The sequence below is a fragment of the Periplaneta americana genome, chromosome 6, assembly GCF_040183065.1.
Source record: "Periplaneta americana isolate PAMFEO1 chromosome 6, P.americana_PAMFEO1_priV1, whole genome shotgun sequence".
In the NCBI taxonomy this organism is placed as follows: Eukaryota; Metazoa; Arthropoda; class Insecta; order Blattodea; family Blattidae; genus Periplaneta; species Periplaneta americana.
The window spans coordinates 169,910,220-169,936,325 of NC_091122.1; the positions used below are offsets into that span (position 1 = coordinate 169,910,220).

The following is a 26,106-nucleotide window of genomic DNA, read 5'->3' on the forward strand; positions in this document are numbered from 1 at the left end:
AAATTCAAGACATGTTGATGGCTACAAATGACTTTACTTCTATTCATTTGGCTCCCTATATTTTTGAGCTGGAGCCCGGGTCCATAGGAAATTTGTTCTGCTCTACTTACTGTGTGGCACAACAGTAGTCTTTGTGATGGGAAGAAAAACAAAAATCATGTGTAACCGTGGCTGTGATTTAAGAAAGCTGTACTGTCATCTCAAGAATTGTGGGATAAATATACAATGCTATCCAAGAGAGATATCGTGAAGAGGTTTTGGAACAACTCCTGCATTTGGATGTACAGTATAACCCCGATTTTAGGAGACCTTCATTTAACGTTTTTCCTCATTTTAAGTTGAATTTTCATGGTCCAATAATTATTACATACGATTAATATACAGAGTGATTTATATAGAACTGACACATTTCTTTCTTTAATTATTCCGTTGGAAATTCATTCAATGACCCAATTTTAGCACCAAATTAAGCAGAATGTTCTGGAGTTTCGATTCCTTGTCACTAGATGCGCAGATGTTTATGTTTTATTCCTATTGTTGGCAGCACTGACCCAATTTTAGCACCAAATTAAGCAGAATGTTCTGGAGTTTCGATTCCTTGTCACTAGATGCGCAGATGTTTATGTTTTATTCCTATTGTTGGCAGCACTAGATGCGCACATGTTTATGTTTTATTCCTGTTGTTGGCAGCTGTTTTCGACATTTTGTGTCAACGTGAAAATGCAGTACACATTAAATCAACGACTCTCCCTGTGAAGCAATACTGGATTACGAATTCAATTACAGCTACTCAAAGGGCATACCAGAGAGAATTTGGTGTTCACAATCCTCCCAAAAGAAACACAATACTGGGACTGGTAAACAAATTGGAAACAACTGGATCTCTGGTGAGTGAAAAGGGCCAATTTTTTTTAACCAGATTGTGAACACTGCAGAGTACCGACTGATTTTCATGGAGTTTGTTGAGCAACTGGACGATGTAGAGCTGAGTCAAGGATATTTTCAGCAAGATGGCGCTACATGCCATACATCAAATGAATCCATGGAACTAATTGCAAGTTTCTTTGACGATCGAATAATTTCCAGGAACCTGTGGCCACCGAGATCTCCGGATTTGACAACGCCGGACTTCTTTCTATGGGGTTACTTAAAAGACAGGGTTTACGCCACACATCCCCAGATATTGGACGATCTGAAGCACAACATCACACAGGAGATTCAAGCTATTGACAACAGAGTCCTCCAACGAGTGGCCAGTAACATGAAACGACATGTTGAGTTGTGCCTTATGCAGGATGGAGGACATTTTCAACATTTGCTATAGAGGTAAATAATCTCCCAAAATTCCTCTACATTTTAGGTATAATAAGTTGTCGCTAGCACAATTCGTTTTGAAACAATTAATGAAAGAAATGTGTCAGTTCTATATAAATCACTCTGTATTTTTATATTTGATTTAACGTTATTCTCTTTGCTGTGAAACCTACATTTTATGTTAAAAATTTTTTTAAGTGTTTTTTTTTTTTAAATCTCCACTAATGCACAAATAAATGCATTGTGATTCAACATATACAATACAAATTCTTTGAAGACTCAGTGAGTTAGCAACACTGCTGCCTCCCAGCCAAACAATTCTCCCTCCCTAACCATGCCAACATGAAGCTGAGTTCCTATTCATCTGCTAATTCCCACCTTTTGTGAGAACCAATCACATTCAATAATGAATGTGGCAGTCATCCATGACAGTTGCTTCTTGTCTTGGTTGTGCTCGCTGAGGTGTGTCAGTGCTACAACAGTGAAGAGATGGAATTTTTCAGTTACTGTACATATCACTAGATAACAATGGCCATGAAAAGGAAAATGCTTTCTCTTGCGGAAAAAGTTAATTTAATTTGCAAAATGGAAAAAAATCTAAATGTTAAGATATTCGAGATGGCGAGAAAAAGATTTGATTGGCATCCAGCTTCCGGTTATGTTTTATATTTTTTTATACAGTACTGTCCTTAATTTATTTATTGTAGCTTTTTGCATATGAGCTATTCCATCTCAAATCGACCGAAATATAGAGAAAATTGACCTTATAATTTCTAAATACAATGAACTGTGATACAATGCTTTGTGCAAAGTTTGAGGCATCAGAACTTCATAGTGTTTAAATTAAAAATATTTAAATTTATCATATTTTCATAAAATTAGCAACTTTAAACTGTTGTAGCTCCGAAACCTTTTCACCCAATGATCAAAATAATGATTTATTTTGATGCTGAGAAATTAAAGTTTATATTGACATATAAACAGATTTTCTTACTTTTTATGGAAATGGAGAAATTTAGATTTTTCTTCATTAAGACGCCTTTGGCTAGGAAAAAATATTTTTAAAATATATAGTTAGATTCCGCTTTGAAAGTACAAATAAACACATATTTTTTACTGATGGTATGTTGATAAGAAAGTATTGAAAATATCAAATAAAGAAAATAAATAGTACACGCATGAACTAACCAGCTGACTGTGAGACGGGAGGTAGCTTAGACAAGCAAAGCCAGGAGACAAACACGTGATGTATTGTCTAGCAGTCATGGCTATGCTAGCTTTATCACAGGTTTTCATAAACATAAGAGTAAAATGACGCTCAATGCTCGCTTATCATCAGCTCTTGGCCAGTGCGTGCGGTACTGCGCCATTCAAGTATAGGCGTGTGAAAATAATCTATTTAATACCCTCGAAACTTATTGCCGTACCACTAAGCAAACAATGCCCAATCCCTCTCAATAATGCAAGGTTTTTTCTCAATATTTTTTTACATTTTTACAAATGGCCTAAAACCAAGTAAAATCAGATTATCTGTCTCTCTGTGTATAATAAAAATAAGGATTACTTCTTAACATAACCTACCAAATGTCAGCTTCAAAATGAGCTCTCGTTCAATGTTCTGCAGTAAATGGTTCCAGAGGTCTGAGCGCTGAAAGAGGCTTGTTTTTATAAAATACGCTAAATTTGTCGCTCAATAGTACGAAAACCGTTTGACTTTCGATAGTATATTTTTGAAAATGCACTCCCCTCAGCACCTTGTATAAGTAGGTAAAAAATTAGAGTATAAAAAAAAATGCGAGGTTTTTTACTGATCGATTTCATATGGAATAGCCCATATGTATTCAAACATTTTTAAACAGAAATAGCAAACCTTTACTTAGTGTCAACTCCCATTTAAGGTTATTATTCTGTGTCCCCACAAAAACGTTCAATAGAAGTACTGCTGTAATTCATAATGGATAGAAGTAATATGCGGACAGATATTTTGTGCGAGATCGTGCGTATTTGCTTGGTTTCTGCACAAAACCAATCCGCGGAAAGTCTAAAATTCCACATTCAGTATTCCCAACACACATAACAATTTCCCTCTTCTTACCGCTTAAGTGACATATTGATTTTAGTGCTCTAGGCTTTTAACATATTTTTAGAGACGTTCAATATAGTAATAATTATAAATTGGAAACTTACCACTGCAATTTCACCTAAATTGCACTGTTAATTATTGTTTTAAATATTTGCAAAAATTAAGTGAACTCTACAACTCCACTAAAGTTACTAATTCGTGATGCAAATAACATTAAGGAAGCCGTGAAAAAATCAACAAGATTCCAGACTCATCATGGCGGCTACTTTGAACGAAAATATTAATGAATTAAAATGAAAAATAAATCATTACATAACCTTACCGTTTGTTTTAAGTTCGCATTTATAGACTGGGGGAAAATAAAGACAGACATATATCACGGCCTGCTGGAGTATAGTAAACACAGAAAACATTTTAAAGCAACAATGTTGAAGATAGATATTTTTGTTTTGCAAATCTGCCGTCATTGAACAGAAACCAAGATGGAGATTTCATTGCAACTAATTAGAAATTCCTCTTTCAGGTATGTAATAAACAATCTTCGCACAAAATAATGTACGATACATGAGCGGTATGTTTTCTTTCAATTCTCGGACATTAAAAAAGCTCAACTACGTTTCGCTTTTTCAAACTTTTCCTCGAACATGAAAACTTCAACATACCGCTCTTGTAACGCATATTACTATTTCAGCATCAGCAACAGAAATCTGAATTTGAATAAACAGGGCATAATGACATTTTTATTGTATTATTTTTGTACACATAGAACGGCAAAATATGTTTAATTGAAGAGTATTCAATTGCACAGACTCTCAGAATTCTTCTTCTTTGCTCCAGCGGCACTTATTTTTCCCCCTCTCCACTGTCACTCTCACTGCCACTTGCACTGCTGCTGCCACTACCACTTCCACTGCCACTGCCACTACCACTCTTGATGGGGGTGCCTGATCTTGATCGAGAGCGGGAACGTGATCGAGAGCGAGAGCGAGACTTGGAGCGGGAGCGAGAACGAGAGCGTGATGGTGACTTGGATTTGGACCTTGATCTGGAGCGAGAAGGGGACCGGGACTTCTGACTAGCTGGTGAAGAACTGCGGGACCCAGAACTCTTTGACTGAGCCTGCTCGTCCTCACTACCACTTCCAGCTGCAAAATAACAGAAACATACAAATTAAGTGCATGCAACAACACTTACAAACTAGCTTTAAGGCTACGGATTGGTGGAAATAACGAAAAAAAAACATTAAAAAATGAAAATTTTGTTTTTAACTCTAAAAAATAAAGTAGTGTTTCAGTTATCTAAATCTGTGCTTATTTTGGGCCTATGACAATTTTAAAGCCTCTCAGGACGAATTTAAAGGGACCAGCAAGTGTGTATAATCTTTTCACTGTAAAAAAAATCCTAATATAAACAATAGCACGTGACTGAAGTGAGGCTTCATTGGCCGCTGTTTGGCGCCATAGATTCTCAGTACATGTTCCCGCCTACTGTTGTACATTCTGTTTCATGTTAAACATTTCCCGTTATTCATCAAGTAGACCTAACCTCACTACTATGCATTCATTTGCTTAGGAAACGTACTTTATATTCTCCGCTTTTGAGAGGGTTTCTACTCTTATGTTGATTAACCAAACACAACGAGGATGTAGAAGCTATGTGCTTACGTGAACAACTACGAGCTCAAGTGACGCCAGCTTGTTACAAGAAGAGACTACCTTGGTATTACTGTTGGTATTCATCCGCGTTCATAGTACATAACAAAATATGTTGTTGTTGTTGTTTGTTGTTGTTTTCTAATGCCAGGCGTTTGACAATAAAGTCATTTGACCTCTTGCATTCCAATATTTTTCAAAGATATTATCATGGCCAGCCACTGAAGCACAGATTTTGAGGTGTTCCGAATCTATTTCTTGGTTTGAGTTGCACAATGGGCAGTTAGGGGACTGATATATTCCAATTCTATGCAGATGTTTGGCCAAACAATTGTGGCCTGTTGCCAATCTAAATGCAGCTACAGACGATTTTCGTGGTAAATCGGGAATTAACTGTGGATTTTGATGCAGAGAGTTCCATTTTTTCCCTTGAGATTGTGTTATCAAATTTTGTTTGTTGAAGTCTAAGCATGTAGATTTAATAAATCTTTTCACAGAGTAATACGTAGATTTAGTAACAGGTCTGTACGTAGCAGTGCTGCCCTTCTTTGCTAGTGCATCTGCATTCTCGTTTCCCAGGATTCCACAATGGGATGGTATCCATTGGAATACAATTCTTTTATTGAGTGATATTGAGAGAGCATTTTAGTTACTTCTGCTGTTTGAGATGAAGGTGTGTGTTTAGAGACTATTGATAGAATAGCTGCTTTGGAGTCTGACAATATAACTGCATTTTTAAATTTATTGATGTGGCATAGAAGATTCCTGAGACTTTCACTTATTGCAATGATTTCTCCATCAAAACTTGTTGTTCCATACCCAAGAGAGCTATAAAGTGAGAAGAGACAGCACGTAACACCTGCACCTTGTTCTCTGGAGATCAAGGATCCGTCGGTGTATAAATGAAGCCAGTTTTGTGGAGGGTACCTAATATTAATTGTCTCTAAAGACAATTGTTTTAGTATTTCAGTGTTTACTTCTGATTTTAGTATTTCTTCTGTTAAATTTAGATTATATTCTATATTTAATACAGTTAAAGGGTTTGGTTTAATTTGTAGGTTTTCTTTTAAATTTGGGATATTGATTTTCTGTTTTAATTGTTGAACAATGGATATGAAACTTTAAAGTAGTCTTTCAGTTTTCTAAATCTGTGCTTATTTTGGCCCTATGACAATTTTAAAGCCTCTCAGGACGAATTTAAAGGGACCAGCAAGTGTGTATAATCTTTTCGCTGTAAAAAAAATCCTAATATAAACAATAGCACATTTGCCACTGTTTGGCACCATAGATTCTCAGTACATGTTCCTGCCTACTGTTGTACATTCTGTTTCATGTTAAACATTTCCCGTTACTCGTCAAGTAGGCCTAACCTCACTACTATGCATTCGTTTGCTTAGGAAACATGTACTTTATATTCTCCGTTTTTGAGAGGGTTTCTACTCTTATGTTTAATAACCAAACACACCCAGGATGCAGAAGCCACAATTCAGTACCACGTGCATATGTGAACAACTACGAGCTCAAGTGATGCCAGCTTGTTACAAGAACTGACTACCTCGGTATTACAGTTAGTATTCATCCACGTTCATAGTACATAACAAAATATAAAAGTAGCTTTTCTTTTACATATCGTTTTACACATGAGTGAAGTGGCATGTTTAATCGTATGTAACAACTAGAATTCAATTTTTTATTTTCAAATAATACAAGATGATAGTTTCCAAATACGGACTATATTTTCCTACGTCGTGTGAGTGTTTCGGCTGTGAGACAATCACGGGTATGACAGCCACGTGCTTGTGTTTACATTAGGATTTTTCTTACAGCGAAAACAATATAGATTTGCAGCCCTTTAAACTGAAACTCAACTGTCATTCTGACAGACTTTGTTCATCATTCTAACTAATTTTACTTTTCCTTCATTTTATACTTCGCACTGTTATGTAGGAGAAAAATGTGCGTGATAGATCTGTATAGGAAAGAAGAACATCGACAACATGATACTCGTTTTCTCGATTTTCCAATTTTCAACATTCTGTAACATTCAAAATGCCCTAATGAATGAAGTTTTTCTCCAATCTGAGTGAAATTTTGCACAGAAGTCCACAAAAGCATGTGAAGTAAACTGACACATATGTTTTCTTCTGCTATTGGAAGTATTCAAATCACCATGTGTTGAGGATGTGATAAGTTTAAAAAAAATTGAAAAATTAACAACTAAAAGGGTAAATATTTTTTTTCTCAAAAAGTAATTGAAAAAATATGAAAAGCATGTGTCATATTTTACATACATCTGTCAGGAATAAATTAAATATAAATTTAAAGAAAAAGGGCGCGCTTCCAAACAGGAAAAGCAGCATTTCCCCTAAGGTTAGAGCCTAGTTTAGGTGTGTGTGTATTAATCGAAAATTAGGGGATAGAAAATTTTGAGAATAGGACGCATGTTTATATGACATTTTTTTCGATTAATAAACACACACCTAAACTGGGCTCTAACCTTATGGGAAATGCCGATGCCCCTGTTCGGAAGCGCGCCCAAGAAAAATGATGTAAACTTTGAAAATTAGGACAATTATAATTCAGTATTAAAAAAAAAATTATTATAAGTAAACTAATTGGGATATCAAAGTGAAAATTTGTGTACAGTACTGCATGTCCACATGGTAAGAAATATGTGGTAATATTTTCAGATTAATTGGTGTAAAAATGTAGAAGTTAGAAATTTCACAGATCCATAACCTTAAGGATTAAAATCAACCAGCAAACAGAAGTTGTGATATTGACATCACAGATTTGTTTGTATGGGATTTTTTTTTTAAGTAAGAAGATATGTATCCCAGTTTTCTTTTCTTTAGGCCCTAGTTTGCAAGTAAGAATTACTTCACATAAATTTTATATTGGAAGGAAATAACTAAGAATGCAACAAACCTTCACTGCCCTCCTTGCCACTACCACCACTCTTTTCTCCTTCTTCCTCACGGTCACTGTCACCTTTCTCACTGCCACTCCTCTGTTCATCTTCTTCTTCATCTCCTCTTTCTCCTTCTGCATCAGGGTCACCATCACCATCTTCACCTTCACCATCAGCATCTACTTCGCCTTCACCATCACCTTCTCCTTCGCCATCAGCATCTCCATCACCACCGCCTTCTGTCTCCCCATCTCTTTCGTCATCTGAAATGAGAAAGAGAAGCATGAGTGTCTTATTTATCAGTATTGATATTTATTTACTTGTTGTAAGTCTAGCTTGGTTCATGTTGTTAGTTCCACTGCGCCATTTTGATTTTCCCAAACATCCATAACATCTTGACAAAGTAAATGTGTGCCCAATATCACTGATATGAAACAAGAGACTTAACGATTCACGTTACATATTTTGTGTTGTTATTGTTTGAATGTATATTTCACTTCTGGTAATGTCGAAGAGAAAGTCTCATGGCCATAACTCTACCAGAATAAATAAATAAATTTTGTTCCTAATTATTGCAAACTTTGCACCCTCAAAAAATATTGCTGAAATTAAGTCCATGTTGCTAAAGATTGACCTTTAATCCTTTCGGTAAAAATCGTTACCTCACAAGAGGAATAAGCAGTGAGGGAAGTGAGACGGTATGTGACAGCATGGAATACCGCCACAGGTTTCTATGGCCAGAAAACATACCATTAGTAAAAAATGACATACTGTCACTGAAAAAAATGTGATCGTAAAAGAGTACTATCTGTTTGCTTCGTAAATCTAAACCACAGCCTTTTGGAAGTATATTCAGTGTGTATTAGACACGCTTATTTAATAAGCTCAACCCCTGGAATGCTTACAACAGTAGTATTTCAAGTATACAGGGTGTTTAGAAAATACGGGGCATAATTTCAGGTATGTATTTCCCACATGTAGACAATCAAAATAGTTCATTACAACATGTGTCCGGAAATGCTTCATTTCCGAGTTATGGCCTTCACAACATTGAAATTCACCGCAACGTTTTTCTTTCCGCAGGTCGTTGTCATTACAGAAGATGTTCAAAATGTCCACCTCCTTTTTGAATACAGACCTCATATCGATGTCTCATTGACCTGCGAACACGATTCCAAACTCCAGGAGTATTGCGTATGTCCTCAGAACATGCCACAATTCGATTCCAAAGGGATTCCAAATCAGGCACCGGAGACAAATAAACCAATGGTTTTAAATGGCCCCACAAGTAGAAATCGAGAGGGTTCAGATCAGGTGAGCGTGGAGGCCAAGCAATTGGGTCACCTCTACCTATCCATCGATCAGGAAACCTTCGATCCAAGTACCGGCGAGCCATACGACTGAAGTGTGCAGGAGTGCCATCATGCAAGAAGTGAATGTGTTGACGATTGATCAGTGGAGTGTCTTCTACAACATGAGGTATGGTGTTTTCCAGGAAGTTTGTGTATGCCTGCCCCGTAAGTCTGTTCACAAGTACATGGAGTCCAACTAATCGATCACCAATGATACCGACCCACATGTTGAGGGAGAACCGCACCTGGTGAAGAGAGGGAACAGTTGCACATGCGTTTTCATACGCCCATACATGCTGATTGTGGAAATTTGTTATGCCATCTCGTGTGAACTGTGCTTCATCTGTAAATAATACTAAGGCAGGAAAGTTCGGATTTACACCTCACTGCTGCAAGAACCACTGATAGAACCTAACTCGTGCAGGGTAATCTGCTGGTGACAGGGCCTGTACACGTTGCAAATGATAAGGATACAATTGATACACTTTCAACAGTCTCCAGACAGTCATATGAGGAACACTGACTTGCAACGCTACCCTTTGTGTGCTGACAGAAGGAGTCATGTTCACAGCCTCCAGAATCTCCTCCCGTACTTCTGGAGTTGTAGATCTTGGTCATCCCCTTCCCAAACCAGGAGAGTTAAATTTTCCATACTCGCACAGACAGTAATGAAGACGTACAAATGTCTTCCGATCTGGACATTGTCGCTGTGGGTACCTCTCCTGGTACAAACGACGAGCCAGCGCAGCATTGCTGTCCGCCTTACCGTACATGAAGTGTATCTCTGCCAGCTCTTGATTTGAATACATGTCGCACAGTCTAACACCTACACAACGCTGAATGTAACCTTCGCCTCGGAATGAACTGTCAGAGTGCCCTCTTAATGTCTCCTTTGAAGGCAATGACCTGTGGAAAGAAAAACGTTCCGGTGAATTTCTATGTTGCGAAGGCCATAACTCGGAAATAAAGCATTTCCGGACACATGTTGTAATGAACTATTTTGATTGTCTACATGTGAGAAATACATACCTGAAATTATGCCCGTATTTTTGAAACACCCTGTAGAAGACTATGGTCTGTATCTTGTGGTGGTCACTGTTGCCAATTTAGTAACTGTGTCATTTTTTTGTTGCACGTTTTATTAATAATTAAGTAAGGCACTTTGAAGCTTTAACATTATTTTAAATCATAAGTCTGAAAGGACATCGTAAAATGATCTAGTAAATAACCGAAGTAACTTGAAATTATTTTATTAAGAAATTTGATGTGTTATGTAAGCTTCAAAGATTCGCGTTACTGACTGCACGAAACAATTTATTGTATACATCATTTATGTCTATGTTGTAAGGGAGGGGTATGCCTTTTTTTAAATCGAGGTATGCCAAGGAAAATCTTGGGGTAGCATACCGCCTCTGGTTTTTTCTCATTTCCCTCACTGGGAATAAGCATACAATTTCATAAAGATAAGTGCATCACTAATAAACTAGCAAAGTGAAAATCTACTAACCAGATTTGTTGGCATCATCCTGATCATTGGTATTATCTTGATCGCCAGTGTCTTCTTGGGTCTGTTCTTCTTCCTCTTCATCATCCTCTTCCTCTTCTTCCTCCCCAGGTGGTTCCAGCTGACGTTCTCTGTACCGCTGCATACGGAACTCCTGTGCATTCAGAGGTCTGTGCTTCACCACAAGACGTGTGTTGTTTGGTTGCTGACCTATTTTCTGTCTGCGCTTGCTCAGCCGTACTCTGTAAGCAGGAACAAGATGTAACTAAACAAACTATGGAACAGTTATCACAATTTGAGGGCTTGGTTTATTCTTCAAGAGCAAACAAATGCAAATGTAACATATCAATCAGCTTTGGCTCTAAGCAGTTAATATTTCCTACGCTGGAGAAGTTCAGGCAAAGTGGCACTACAACAGTTTACAACACACTTAGACAAATTCAATAATGCTGTCATTCTCTCAGACACCAAAGCAGCTATCCAAGCCATCATTCAAGCTTTCCGGTCTGGTTCAGAAGAAATAAGAGAACAAACAGATCCCTTGGTCAAGAAGGGAACTCAACTTCCTTCAACCTAACTTAAACCAGTGCCATTCCAAAGAGCTATTCAAAACACAACACCTACAAGAAATATCTTCAAGAACAGCTGACAAGCATTGGAGAGAATCAATTCTGGATACACCAACTCATCCACAAAGAAGCGCAGTTGCACTCTTTTGTAGGGTGACCAGACGTCCTCTTTTGTCTGGACATGTCCTCCTGTTTAGGCTTTTGTCTGGGATCCGGGCAGATTTTAAAAAAATCAAGAAATGTCCTTCTTTTCGTAACTTGTATGCCTGATATTTTGAAATTATCTGATATGACGCCTTTTTCAAGTAATTTGCCTGTAGGATGCAGCAGCATCGACAGAATATACTCTTTGCCAACGATCATAAACCTCTTTGCTTACAAAATAATATTAAATCCGCATTTTTTGCGCCCTTTTTATGTATTTTGATAATAATTATAGTTCCCTTGGCTTTAATATGTAGTTAACTGTAAAATCATGTTATATTAGGATATTGACTTTTATCATATGTAATGCTGTAATAAAATAGATATTGACATAATTTTAAGTAGGTCTATAATATGTTATGTTATTGTTTTCTAATGCCAGGCGTTTGACAATAAAGTCATTTGACCTCTTGCACTCCAATATTTTTCAAAGATATTATCATGACCAGCCAATGAAGCACAGATTTTGAGGACTTAAATGGCAAGTTGTAGCCGATTTAAGTGAACACCATATTTTAACGTTTTGGTGGCTACTTCATTCACACACAACCCCCAGAATGTCTGGAGGACCACACCTGCTGTTGGTTGACGGGTCCATTGGACCTAGCTGGGAGATCTTGTTGATCACCAGCTTTCCCTCCTTAAGCCACTGGAGGACGATTTTAGTGCCATAGCAGGTCAGCACTAGGAACAGAAAAGTAGAAAGGGAAATGAACCCCTAGGCCTCGAATGCTCTAAGACCAGTGCTAATGGATGAGTAGCCCCTCCCTTTAGTTCAGCTCGTAAAATTATGCTTACTAACAGCTGCACCACGGGAAGGTAGGGATGGGACATTGGGTATTTGTCCAGGTTGATTCCTTAAAGCCTTCAATGGGAAGGATTAATGGCTCTCTCCCCTGTATCCGACAGATATCCTTTTGCAGCCTTTTGTGAAAATATATATACAGAGGAAGAATGATAAGTGTGTGTCAGCTTGACCATCTGTATTTGTTTTCTGTTTTCTTATGTCTTGAGTGATGCAGGTGTTCTAAACAATAGCGCTATTCTTCTGGAATGCATTAAGATCAAACACTGTGCTATAACCCATATCCTTGTAATAATTCGACAGAAGGAACAGTGTGACCTAAAATTATGTTCCCCCCTCCCCTCCCAGATATATAAATGCACTCTCTTTATACCTAGCAAGCTACTGAATTTCAGAATTAAATAAATGTCCGATCGCCAACATTCCATTTGATAGCAATATTCCTTTATTAGGCAATGCTGCACTCCTGTGATTTGCAGGAGCTGTGAAGCCGCTGAAGGTCATATGCAGGAGGTTTGCCACAGAGAACAGCAGTTATGTTAATGGAGACTAAAAATTACACAATGTCCTTCTGGCATTTTTTTCCTCATACAGTACTTAACAAAAGTTTAAGACCATGAGCAAATTTCATATAATTATTTCCTGGTCCTATATTTTTGTTCCTATTTCCCTCATGAATATTTTGTCAATTATTTGGACTGTGAGACATCTATCGACGCAAAGAAAGTAAAATTATGACATTTAGTTTTCGAGTTATGATTTTAATGAAATATTTTGTTACTGTAAAAAATGCTACATTTATAATTACGGAATAATTTATTCATGCTAAACCAACATCTTTATTGTAGTGATGATTTTTTTCAAGCAATTTGAGAAGTGTGAGAACACATTGGCACCAGAAAGAAAAATTTAAAAAATTTTATTTTCGTTTTATAATTTTTTGCATATTTTTCCAAAATAAGGAAAATAATAGTAGAAATAACGTTAAGTAAAGGCATTCATAGCTTCACTGTGGAATAAGCTATGAATGCCTTTACTTAACGTTATTTCTACTATTATTTTCCTTATTTTGGAAAAATATGCAAAAAATTATAAAACGAAAATAAAATTTTTTAAATTTTTCTTTCTGGTACCACTGTGTTCTCACACTTCTCAAATTGCTTGAAAAAAATCATCACTACAATAAACATGTTGGTTTAGCATGAATAAATTATTCCGTAATTATAAATGTAACATTTTTTACAGTAACAAAATATTTCATTAAAATCATAACTCGAAAACTAAATGTCATAATTTTACTTTCTTTGCGTCGATAGATATCTCACAGTCCAAATAATTGACAAAATATTCATGAGGGAAATAGAAAGAAAAATATAGGACCAGAAAATAATTATATGAAATTTGCTCATGGTCTTAAACTTTTGTTAAGTACTGTACTAAAACAAATAACATAATAATATAGACCTAAGCCTAAATCTAAATAGATACTTTCTGTCCTCTTTAATAATTATAGTTCCCTTGACTTTCATATGTAAAATCACCTGTAAAATCATTAGTATTAAGTTTTATCATAATTATTTTGTAATATTAATATACTTTAAGTATGACGTAAGTCTAAATTTGTACTGTAAATATTTTAAAGTAAAATAGGTACTGATGAAATTTATAGTATAATATAGTTCTATGCCCAAATCTAAGTTCATATTTTCTTCCTCTTTTTTCGAACAATGTCCTCCTTTTTGAAGCTTTGTGTCCTCTTTTTTATCGATGTGAATCTGGTCACCCTAGTCTTTCACCTCTCAACAGGGCACAATCTAATGGCAAAAAATCTCTTCTGTCTTGGAATAATGCAGACACCGCCCTGCATACTGTGTAAATCCACCACTGACATGGACCGACATCACCTCCTAACATGTCATGGCCTACAATCACACACAGAAGTGGAGAGCTACTGGGAGGTCAGAAAGAAGATGTAATTTGATAATTACTTACTTACTTACTGGCTTTTAAGGAACCCGGAGGTTCATTGCCGCCCTCACATAAGCCCGCCATTGGTCCCTGTCCTGAGCAAGATTAATCCAGTCTCTATCATCATATCCCACCTCCCTCAAATCCATATTAATATTATCCTCCCATCTACGTATCGGTCTCCCTAAAGGTCTTTTTCCCTCCGGCCTCCCAACTAACACTCTATATGTATTTCTGGATTCGCCCATACGTGCTGCCTCAAACATCTGGATTTAACGTTCCTAATTATGTCAGGTGAAGAATACAATGCGTGCAGTTCTGTGTTGTGTAACTTTCTCCATTCTCCTGTAACTTCATCCCTCTTAGCCCCAATTTCCTAAGCACCTTATTCTCAAACACCCTTAACCTATGTTCCTCTCTCAAAGTGAGAGTCCAAGTTTCACAACCATACAGAACAACCGGTAATATAACTGTTTTATAAATTCTAACTTTCAGATTTTTTGACAGCAGACTGGATGATAAAAGCTTCTCAACCGAATAATAACAGGCATTTTCCATATTTATTCTGTGTTTAATTTCCTCCCAAGTATCATTTATATTTGTCCAAGATGCTTGAACTTCTCCACCTCTTCAAAAGATAAATTTCCAACCCTTATACTTCCATTTCGTACAATATTCTGGTCACGAGACATAATCATATACTTTGTCTTCTCGGGATTTACTTCCAAACCTATCTCTTTGCTTGCTTCCAGTAAAATTCCCGTGTTTTCCCTAATCGTTTGTGGATTTTCTCCTAACATATTCACGTCATCCGCATAGACAAGCAGCTGATGTAACCCGTTCAATTCCAAACTCTCTCTGTTATCCTGGACTTTCCTAATGGCATACTCTAGAGCAAAGTTAAAAAGTAAAGGTGATAGTGCATCTCCTTGCTTTAGCCCAAAGTGAATTGAAAACGCATCTGACAGAAACTGACCAATACGAACTCTGCTATACGTTTCACTGAGACACATTTTAATTAATCGAACTAGTTTCTTGGGAATACCAAATTCAATAAGAATATCATATAAAACTTCTCTCTTAACCGATTCATATGCCTTTTTGAAATCTATGAATAACTGATGCACTGTAATTATTGTCGTTTTCTTTGTGGGTTAATGATATCATAATCATTGCACCAGCCATCAGATAAGTAAATAAATACTAGAATGTACCTTGTTTCCAATTCGTTGTAATATACTCCATCTTGCCGCATAACCAAGAAGTAGTTTTCCTCATAACCCTTCGATGCCTTGCTCTTCACATTCCAATTGTATTCACGGGCCATCTTGTATTCATACTCTTCATCATCCTCATACTCGACAGTATTAGCAAAATCTCTGCGTCGCTTCTCTAGTGTGTCATCAGTAGGCAGGAAGTATGCCACAAACTGTTCACCACTCTCATCCATCACACCTCTGTAAAAAACATTTAATACAATAAGCACTTCTATTATAGTAACAGATAATATTACATTTGTAGCAATACTGTATATACATTTACACATATTTTTCACCTCAAGGTGTGATAAAATTCTATGAGCAGATGGAGGAATGCTATTATAGTTACAGTAAGGTTGAAGAAAATTATCCCAAATCTTATCCAAACTATAAATTATCAAATTCCCTCGTAATTGATGTTAACCAGGACCTGTAAAAACTTTTCTCTTTAAAAAATGAAATTTCGTTTTTAATGTTACAACAATATTAGTTTTGCAATGGATTCCTTCACATTGTGGAATTCTTGGTAATGAAATAGCAGATTTCTTAGCAAAAAAGGGTACAATGATCCAACAAATTACAAATTCATGTTTATCGATTCAGTCCTCAAAACTAATCTATATATATAATTTGAACTGGTAATGGAAATTACGGAAAGCGGTTGAACAGATTTTAATAAATGGCCCCTCATTTTGAAGCTTGGAACCCAAAGTTTTTCGGAAAAATAGTAGTTTTCAGTGAAATTTCAATTTTCCTACATAATTTTCCTATTTTCCAAAATCTATCTGTCGTCAGTTTTGAGAACTAGCTAATTGCATTCAGGAGAAGCGAAGCGAGCATCAAGTCGGCCGTGTTGAATTTCAGAATAAAACAAAACACATACTACAGTAAACAATATTACACGAAGGCCATGATCTGCAAGAATGCTGACATATTTAGAGCTCAAATTAAATTGGTTATTAAAAACTTAACTTACTAAAAATAATTTACAGGTTCGATTCTGTAGTGTGTAATTTTCTGGGTACAACTGTGTATTGGATATTAAAAACTGCTAAACTTGAGGTGGTTTGATGACATTATTACTATTAGAAATGAAATATTATTGTAGTTAATGCCGTGATGTGACTATTTTTCATTAATTATACATATTAATGCTATATTGATGATATGAAAGTGAAACGTTTTGGGGTTATATAAGTAGATGTAGAGAATAATTTAATTAGGTTTTCATTTCTGTATTTTACAGAGTGGCGGCTATATAATATATATAGTATATGTTACTGAAAGCTATAAAACTTACGTAAGATAATAATGTTTTTAAAAATCAAATATTTTTATAGTTATTAATCAAGTGGGATTGGGTCTTTTTCATATATTTAATGGTGGTGTGGTGTAGATATTTATATGCGTGGTTCTCTTCAGTATTGGCTCAAGATAGAGTATCTTTCATTATTATGGAAGCAAATAACTTTCAGAATGTCTGATATTGTTAATTGAAAATAAATCTGAAAAATGTTTATTTGAACGTCTAATGAACTTAGTTTGCAGCATTTGCCACTAGTAATTAAGAAAATCACCCAACAAGAAATACATGAAAAAGTAATACATGAGAGTGTAGAATAAGCAATGGAATATTTTATTACACAATAAAAATATAATACCAGAACGTCCACGAATGAAAACTATGGCTCTTTTTCAATTATATACGGGACATGAGTGTTTGGCTGTCCATCTATATAAAATAAATATTTTTCCTACTCCTAATTGTTTACTTTGTAAAGAAGATAGGCTAATACTATAATGGATATGACACACCTCAAGAACTGTAAAAATTTAACAGAGAGCTACAGATCTGTCATTACAATACTGGGAAGAAAGAAGGCAAATGTAAGAACTCCAAAATGCCAAGCATTAGCAACCAACCAACCAACCAAAAATATCTGACTAAATTAAGTGCTTCATTTTATTATACATATACACATTGTTTTTATTATTTCTGAATGCAAGTTGAAAGAAAACTGTTTACTAGTATATAAACTATGTCAACAAGCAAAATACATACATCATACACTTATTCAAATACCTTAATTTCTTTTTCACAAATTCTGTCAATATTTTAATTATTTGAACAAAAACTTCACACATTAGGGAACATGATTATCAACGGTCAATTTTATTTTTTTTTTTATTTTATTGCATTATTTTACGACGCTATATCAACATCTAGGTTATTTAGCATCTGAATGAAATGAAGGTGATAATGCCGGTGAAATGAGTCCAAGGTCCAGCACCGAAAGTTACCCAGCATTTGCTCGTATTGGGTTGAGGGAAAACCCTGGGAAAAACCTCAACCAGGTAACTTGCCCCGACCGGGATTCGAACCTGGGCCACCTGGTTTTGCGGCCAGACACGCTGACCGTTACTCCACTCAACAGTCAATTCATAATACATAATATTCAACTGTGTTATTAAAAGTAAATTATTACGAATCATTTAGCATTTCTTTATATATCTAATGCTGTAAATTCAAACTTAAAGGGGTATTGAACACAAAAAAAAAAAAATCATATGTCATAAACAATATGGAGCTGATAACAGTACTGAAAACAACAACTCAAAATATCAAATGGTTCTCAATATATGAGGGAAGAAATTTTTTCCACCACTGCTGCAGACATCACACTGCCACACCTGTGGCTTGCATTGCGTAAGCTTTCAGCTGCTTAACACTTTGTTATGAAAAGAAGAACGCCACACACATTGCTATTAATTTGTCAGTTTTAATTTTCAACAGTTTTATGCACTGTACCTGATCATAGCCTGTGACATTTCTTCAATCTGTGCTGGGACAGATCGGCCTGTTGGAGCTGGATCAGAATCAAATATAACCTGAGCACATGGGTACTTCCATACCTGAGAGAGAAACAAGATGGCGTTAAAACGATATTTATTAATCATCCCTCACAATTTATTGTATTTATCAAATTGTTTGTTCTTCATAAACTATTGAATCCGGGAAAGTAACTGGATAATTAATGAAGTAGTTGTAAGGAAAAAAATCAGAAGTATGACACTGAATGAGGCAAATGAGGCATATGTGCATATAGAAAAGAGATTGGGAACCAAAAGATATCTTAAAACATAATGAATATTTTTTTAATTGATTATTTTACGACACTTTATCAACTGCTATGGTTTTCTAGCATCTGAATGGAATGAAGATAATAATGTCAGCGAAATAACTACAGGGTCCAGCACCGAAAGTTATCCAGAATTTGCTCATAATGGGTTGAGTGAAAGCCAACCAGGGTTTGAACCCAGGCCCATTCATTTCACTGTCAGGCAAGCTAACAGTTACTCATAATGAATGTTACACAATTGTGATGCAAAGTTATAATAAATTATCTGCGAGAAAATATATCATACAAATTCTAATAAAACCACCAAACATAACAAAGAAAATACTTAGTTTGGACTATCTCATTCTCACCCCTGCATATGATTACACTCAGGAACACAAACTGTACTTGGGTAAACTTTAACAAACTTTACTGATATATTTAAACAGTATGATCTAGGAAGCAAGTATCCAATAGGGTTTCCTGAACTGATTAAGTCTAATATACCACGGCATGAGTTCAGCTGTTAACTAACACTATAATTTCTAACAGGATAAAAATAGCATTCATACCTTGAAATCTGGGTAAACTGGTAGAATCTCCACTGGCACAACATTTGGTTTGCTGTAATGTTTCTCAATTAGTTTCTTGGAGTCCTCAAATGTCTTCTCTATTGCCTTAATCTGGCTGTCACGATCCATATACAGTGTCTCGTCCTATAAATAAGAAAAGTAGCTACATTTTTCAAGTATGAAAAAGGTCTTGATTTTATTGAGTTATTTTACGACGCTGTATCAACATCTCAGGTTATTTAGCATCTGAATGAAATGAAGGCGATGTATGTGTATTTATTCACACTGCAATGCTATATACCCGGTGGCAGTGGTAACTAATTACACTCAATAATGACAATAATAAACTTGTTAATTAAAAATACACTTAATAATAATACCAATAATTAATACTAACAATAATTTATATCCTAAATTAAATGAAGCACTATCACTTAAAATAACATTTAAAATAAATCTAATTTATATCTTAAATCTAAGTTCGAACTAAAACCCACGAGTATGATATGTTCATATCTGCACAAGTACCTTTCCACATTACACTCATTTCGCTGTCAACTCACTCACTGCACTGGAACTACGACACTTTTCACTGATTCTATCCTGATTTCACTAACACTTCAAAAACATTTCACTGTTCAAATACTTTGCACTGCCACTATAAACTATAAAGCTTCCCTGACAGGAACACGTTTCACTGACACAACATAATTCTTCACTGATACAACACTTCAATAACAAAATATCATTTACATCCTTTACATACTGTGTATAATTATCGTCTATTAGTAAAGTCCTTAAGCCTATTTTTAAATATGTTTTTGGTTGTTGGTAAAGCCTTTAGTAAGTCTGCAGGTAAAGCATTCCAGTCCCTGATAGTACGATTGAGAAAAGAAAACTTTCCAGTGTCCGTCCTCTGTCTTCTTTCCCTCAATATATATGAGTGGTCGTTCCTTGAAGAGTAATTTGGCGGCTGCAACCTATTTTTTATTTCTCTCCAGGCAGGCTCACCTCTGTATGTTTTGAACAGTGCGCATAATCGAATTCGCGTTCTCCTGTCTGTGAGTGTGTCCCATTTTAATGGTGAATTTTTCCGACAACACTTGAGAGCCCGTTTTTGAGTCTTTTCCAGTGTCTTAATATGTTCTAATCTGTAAGGATCCCAACATGCAGCACCATATTCCATTACTGGAAGTACTAGTGATTTATATGCAATCTCTGATGATGCCGGTGTAATGAGTCCGGGGTCCAGCACCGAAAGTTACCCAGCATTTGCTCGTATTGGGTTGAGGGAAAACCCCGGAAAAAACCTCAACCAAGTAACTTGTCCCAACTGAGATTCGAACCCGGGCCACTTGGTTTCGCGGCCAGATGCACTGACCGTTACTCCACAGGTGTGGGCCAAAAAGGTCTTAAGTAAATTTTTTTGTGAAAATGAGATTTTTATATATTCTGAAAGAGGAAACAATTCTCTACAATCTGGTAAAAAGGTTAAAGTCAAATAAGACTCCTGACTGAATTTATAGAGCATTACCAAATGTCCTAAATACTTTTTGAATCTAGAACAAACAGAATAAAGGACTTAAGAATATTTAATATTTTATTCCTTACAAACATCACATGTTTACTTTCCATGCTTCCCTATTAAAAAGCTCTAACTTGTATTTTAGCTATTTTATCACATACTGATGCCCTTTCCTTTTAAAATTTTAAGCACCAGGGTAAACAGTCCTATAATTGTTTAAGACCTATTTTGCATTCCTAATAATTTACATTTCTCATTTATCTTGACATGGAAAAGGTCTTATGTATAAATAGTCTCTTCTACTCAGTTTGGGTTCTAGTCTTAAAAGGGCTTAAGGGGAAACTCAACTACATTTTGGAACTTTTTTCCTATTTGACCAATCTTTTTCAAATTTGGAGAAAAAGTTTAATATATACATGGAAAGTAACATGCAAAATCTCAGCTCATTAGATCGAATACTTTTCAAAATAAAAAGTATTTCAATTTTTAATCAATCATTAATTGAAATATCACTTTTAATTATCATTTTTTATTTTTTGGCTTTGTGCATTTGACTGTGACTTCTCAATGAATAGGGGAAGAATTCTGCGTATTGATTTAGTTCTGTCACGTAAATTAGTGTAGAAATTTAATTTTTCATTTCTATGACACTTTTTCTCCAATTTTTAAGTTGAGTGTCCCCTTAAGTGCGGCTATTTTTGGAAATAATCAAGAAAATTGTTAAATGAGCAACACTATCTATTTTAGATGAAATATAAACAAATAGGCTAATATCCAGGAAAAACCTCTTAATTAAAAAAACTATAATTGACACCAATTTCAATCTTTCTACTGCTCTCCTGAAAAGTATAAAATTTTTACTTAAGACCTTTTTCCTCCTGGCCACAGAATTATGAAATACTATAAAATGAAATATCATTAACGATGAAACAGCATCCAAACATGTGAAAAGCACTATTTTTTTTATTATTTCTGTTAAGATATATAACAGTACGATTTTGTGTCATCCATTTCACTTTGTTAGTAGTCAGTGACAACAAAAATTTCATTATTCAGCATGGTCGAACCGCACACGCGCAATTTAAAAAAATCAGAATTTCTTTCACTCATGGAGTAAAAATTTTCGCTCATCACAGACGAGCAGATGAGTGCTTTCTTCAAGCCCTGGTTATGTCCGAGCTGTTGCACAGTATAAGGTTTTAATTGCTGTTACTAACAATACTAACATGCCACCAGATGAAAGTAAGTACTCACTTTCAAGCTCTTCTTGATACTATAACCCACTTTAGCCTCAACCTTGTCCATAGTCTGAGGTTGAAATCGGGTCTGTTCTGTTGAGATATACTCAGTTCTTCGTAGCCAAGAGACACTACGTGCATGATGACGCGATCTACAAAACAGAAAATAATACTGAGATCAAATTTAATGTTCCAGTTTTCTTACAGTGCAAGTAATTTCAAGTTGTACAAATTCTAATTTTAGGATATGAATGGATGGCATGAATAGCAGATGAAGAGTAAACCCTCAAGCATTTAGGCTAATTGTCTTACCTCAAAATGTTTAGCATTGGACAGGATTTTTTTACATGCTGCAAATCTACATCATGGGTCTGCCAACTTTACTTTCAATCTGAAGAAACCATGATATGAATTTTCGTCATCCTTAATAATCCCCTGCCCTCAACCAGGTTTGACCTAAGACCCTCGGACTTATGGCAAGCATAGAAACCATTAAACTACAGAGGAAAGCGTTAAGGATCACTACATATTGCAAGATCACACTTCACTTATTACTAGGGGGTAGATGTTGATGACCTAAAAATCTACTTAAAATGATCATTAAAATGCCCTTCAACTAATGGAAAAATGACATTTAAATATTATTCACCGTACTCGCACCACAACTTCTTAAAAATTAGTCACCTTGTTTCAATGACTGCCCTGCATATCTCGGAAAGAGGAGGCAACTTCCTGGAATTTGGCTAAGATAAAGGAAAAGAGCATGCAACAAAATGAAAGTTTTAAGGGAAAACTATAGATTTTAATTAGGGTTTACAATGAGTTTCAATCAGGGGTGTCCATGCCAGTGCCTTCATTCTCCGTCTCCTCCTCCTTCCGCGCTTCACTTTTGTTAACAGATCTTCCAGATGCGGGAGTGTGAATGACGAAACAAATTGTGAGTGCAGCGTGCATTCTTGCAATCTTTGTGTTAAAAATACTGTCCACTATAGTAGACATCCCTTCCGAACCATGTTAAGAACACAACGTCCTGTCCAGGACATGGTGAAAGTTTCCCCTCTTCCAAACATAAATTCTAAAGACACCCTCGTACCGACAAAAGAACAGTAGCGGTCAAAGTCCTCACATAAACTAACCTGCCATCAAGCATTTTATATCACTTCCGTTGTGTGAAGTGAAGCCTTCAATGGAATGAGGGATGGACTTTAGAGTCTGTTCCAAACTTTAAAACTCAAACTTCACTGTTATTCACTTATTCAATAGGTAATTACTATTGACCTATTTGGATAGAAAGTGATTTAATAGATCTATCGGTAAAGAAGAAAGTAAAATGCATTTCAAATGATCTAAAAGTTCTTCATAGTATTAAAAATGACCAAAAAATGCCGAAAAAAAATGACCCATTAGTTCAAAAACGTCAAAAAATACAATATAAGACATTACTTTTTACTTTCATTTTAGGCCTAACATAGAAAGGATTCCTATATTAATAGGCATTGTCCTAATGTGAAAAATTAGAAGATGACTTTTCATCAACATTTGCCCCCTACTTATTACATTCAGAAAGCCTAGTAGTAGCAGAATATCCTCTCTGTGGGGTGAATAGGACATCTGTGAAACACCTCCATCTAACTAGCGTATTCAAAGTTAAGTCATATATTCCAATTTAATATACAGTTAGTAAAATAAAGTAGGTAAAGACAGAAGTAGTGGAAAATATGTGAGGAAGGGCGTGCAGTGGAGTGGTGTAGGGTAGGGAAAAAAGAAAATCGAGGGTGTCGGGGGGCGGAAGCCCTCGATTACATTCATTCATATTTTGCGTGACATATATCGCGTCATCATCTCCTATTGGTCTGCAAAAACAGCGACTGATTCTTGAATTTTACCCTAAATTTTTGTATCTGTCAGTCCATGGTGTAACAGCCCATGAAGGGCCAAGGTTGACCAGCTGACTATTGGCCTCGTCCACATGCCTCAGCAAATGTGAAAGATCATCCATCCAATATGGGAGTAATGTGTGGTTAGCACCAAGATCCCCCAACCCATTAGGGCTGGCTTCTGAAACCACATTTCACTACCCACTGTAGCTCCTCAAATTCACCATGATGCTGAGTGGGAATTGGTCCCATACACTGATCGAAATTGCATGAGAAAATTTCTTACCCTGTGAGGACTCGAACTAGTGCTCAATCCATATCACTGGTCTGAAGCATGATGCTTTAGACCATGTGGCTATGATGCGTGACATAGTTTTGTATAGTCCTAGTTAATATCCCAGAAGAGTTTATCATAATGTATAGGAAGTCACGTTTCATTTGGTTCTGTCCCTTCTCATCCCAATATTTGTTCACCGGAAGAAGATGAAGACAGAGCAAATCTTCCAATAGTTGTGGTTTCCTTGTAGCCTACATTACCAGCAATGGAAAAAGTCCAATCTATACCTCTTTTAAAGCTGATAAAGTTTAATGAGCTAACAGCAAAATACTAGACATGGGTTTACAACCTGCTAATTTAATTAATATTCTGCCTTTCATAAAGTATAATTATGTCTGTAGATGATTTATGCCTTATAAGTTATTTATTATACTTTAGTAGCCCTACTAATGGAAGTTCTAACCTTTTAGAGTCTTGTGGAGTAAGAACATCTTCTTCCAACAACTTCTCATCAGCTGGATCTAACTGAGCGCTATAATCAGTAGCGTATGTTTCTCTGTTAATGAGATCAATAGTCACTCCAAGATCATGTTCTGTTAAAACTTCATACTTATAATTACGTTCCAGTGATGTGGGATTATACTGGATGAATCTGTAACATAATAGCCACAATTGTAATATAAGATATGCCTGGCCTATATGACATTATATGAAAGCATGAAGACCTCACAGTACTACAATAAAGGTATAACATAATTCGTACCATCCGCACACCTTACATATGCAATAAAATTTTACCCCAACTATAATTAATTATGCACCTAAGTTTTATATAATATGGCTATTACAGTGGGTTTCAACATAAAGACAGCATGCCAATAACAGAGATCTTGCCCTTGGCATATTCATTAATAACCTCAAATTTAAGGCCTTACAAAAATAAGAAGAGAAGTGAAAAGGAAGTTTATAATCAATTTTCAGAGAGAATATTAAGAACTTAAAATACGGTACATATCACAACATGACATTTTGGAAAATCGTATTCTCTTTATTTATCCGGCTAATTTCTATTTGCCTCATGAGCACAATTAACTCACCTTGTAGATTCAAAAGGATATGTTATAAATTTAGGATCGAATGGTATATCTGGAAGCGTGTTACAGTATTTGACTCTACACACCAATTCAGACCTGCAAAATAATAATTACTTGACAGTAATGACAATAATAGTAGTAACAATAACAAGGATATTACAAAAGTTACATTCGACAAAAGTTGACAGTATTATACGAAATGCAAACTCTCACCTTCTTTCTCCGGGTCTAGTTGGACGTTTATCATTAGTTAAGCTATTCTGAATTGTGGGAGGCATTGTAGTAGCAAATTAATGCACTCCGAACACTAAACTTTCAATTAATAGCGCATACGTTCAAATTAATTTAACCTAACACTTCTGCAGTTCGACAACTTTCTTTCCTACGTTAACACCAAAACGTAATCAACTAAAGTAGTTGGCAGCATTCCATCCGTACAGTGCAGACAACATGAAATGACGAAATCGTTAAGCAAAGCAATAGTTTCAATAAAGCAAATGTATTATATAAATTATATAAAAATTCCAAACATTATTAGTTATCCCTTACCATTACTATTTTTAGGAAATTTTCAGGATTACGCTTTACTTTGTAAAAAAGAAACACTAGACAAAAACTAGATCAAGTTTACGCCCTGCTACCGTAATATCAGTAACTGCCAACATTAATTCATATTTAACGTAATATTATTATATTAATATTAATTAAAATGTTAATTAAGGGATTAATTAGTTAAGAAAACTGCTAATTAAAATGAGCATATTCTCTCCAGTTACGAATAAT

General features: G+C 35.6%; 1 protein-coding gene across 1 annotated transcript; it reads right to left on the reverse strand.

Annotated features, from left to right (window-relative positions):
* Positions 1-4,109: 4,109 nt before the first annotated feature.
* atms (RNA polymerase II-associated factor 1-like protein antimeros) lies at positions 4,110-25,739 on the reverse strand. The gene is made up of 10 exons (XM_069829512.1): positions 25,537-25,739; positions 25,327-25,419; positions 24,693-24,881; positions 22,092-22,227; positions 19,313-19,456; positions 18,431-18,534; positions 15,577-15,819; positions 10,820-11,058; positions 7,978-8,223; positions 4,110-4,542 (listed from the first exon to the last, which is right to left on the reverse strand). The coding sequence occupies exons 1-10, from the start codon at positions 25,599-25,601 to the stop codon at positions 4,241-4,243; spliced, it is 1,761 nt and encodes a 586-aa protein (XP_069685613.1). The 5' UTR covers positions 25,602-25,739; the 3' UTR covers positions 4,110-4,240.
* Positions 25,740-26,106: the final 367 nt, after the last annotated feature.

Coding starts and splice junctions, on each gene's coding strand:
- atms (XM_069829512.1), bottom strand. CDS start 25,601: ATGCCTCCCACAATTCAGAATAGCTTAACTAATGATAAACGTCCAACT. Junction 19,457..22,091: donor GTATCAAGAAGAGCTTGAAA/GTGAGTACTTAC, acceptor TCTTATTTATAG/GACGAGACACTGTATATGGA. Junction 11,059..15,576: donor TACAACGAATTGGAAACAAG/GTACATTCTAGT, acceptor TCCTGCTTACAG/AGTACGGCTGAGCAAGCGCA.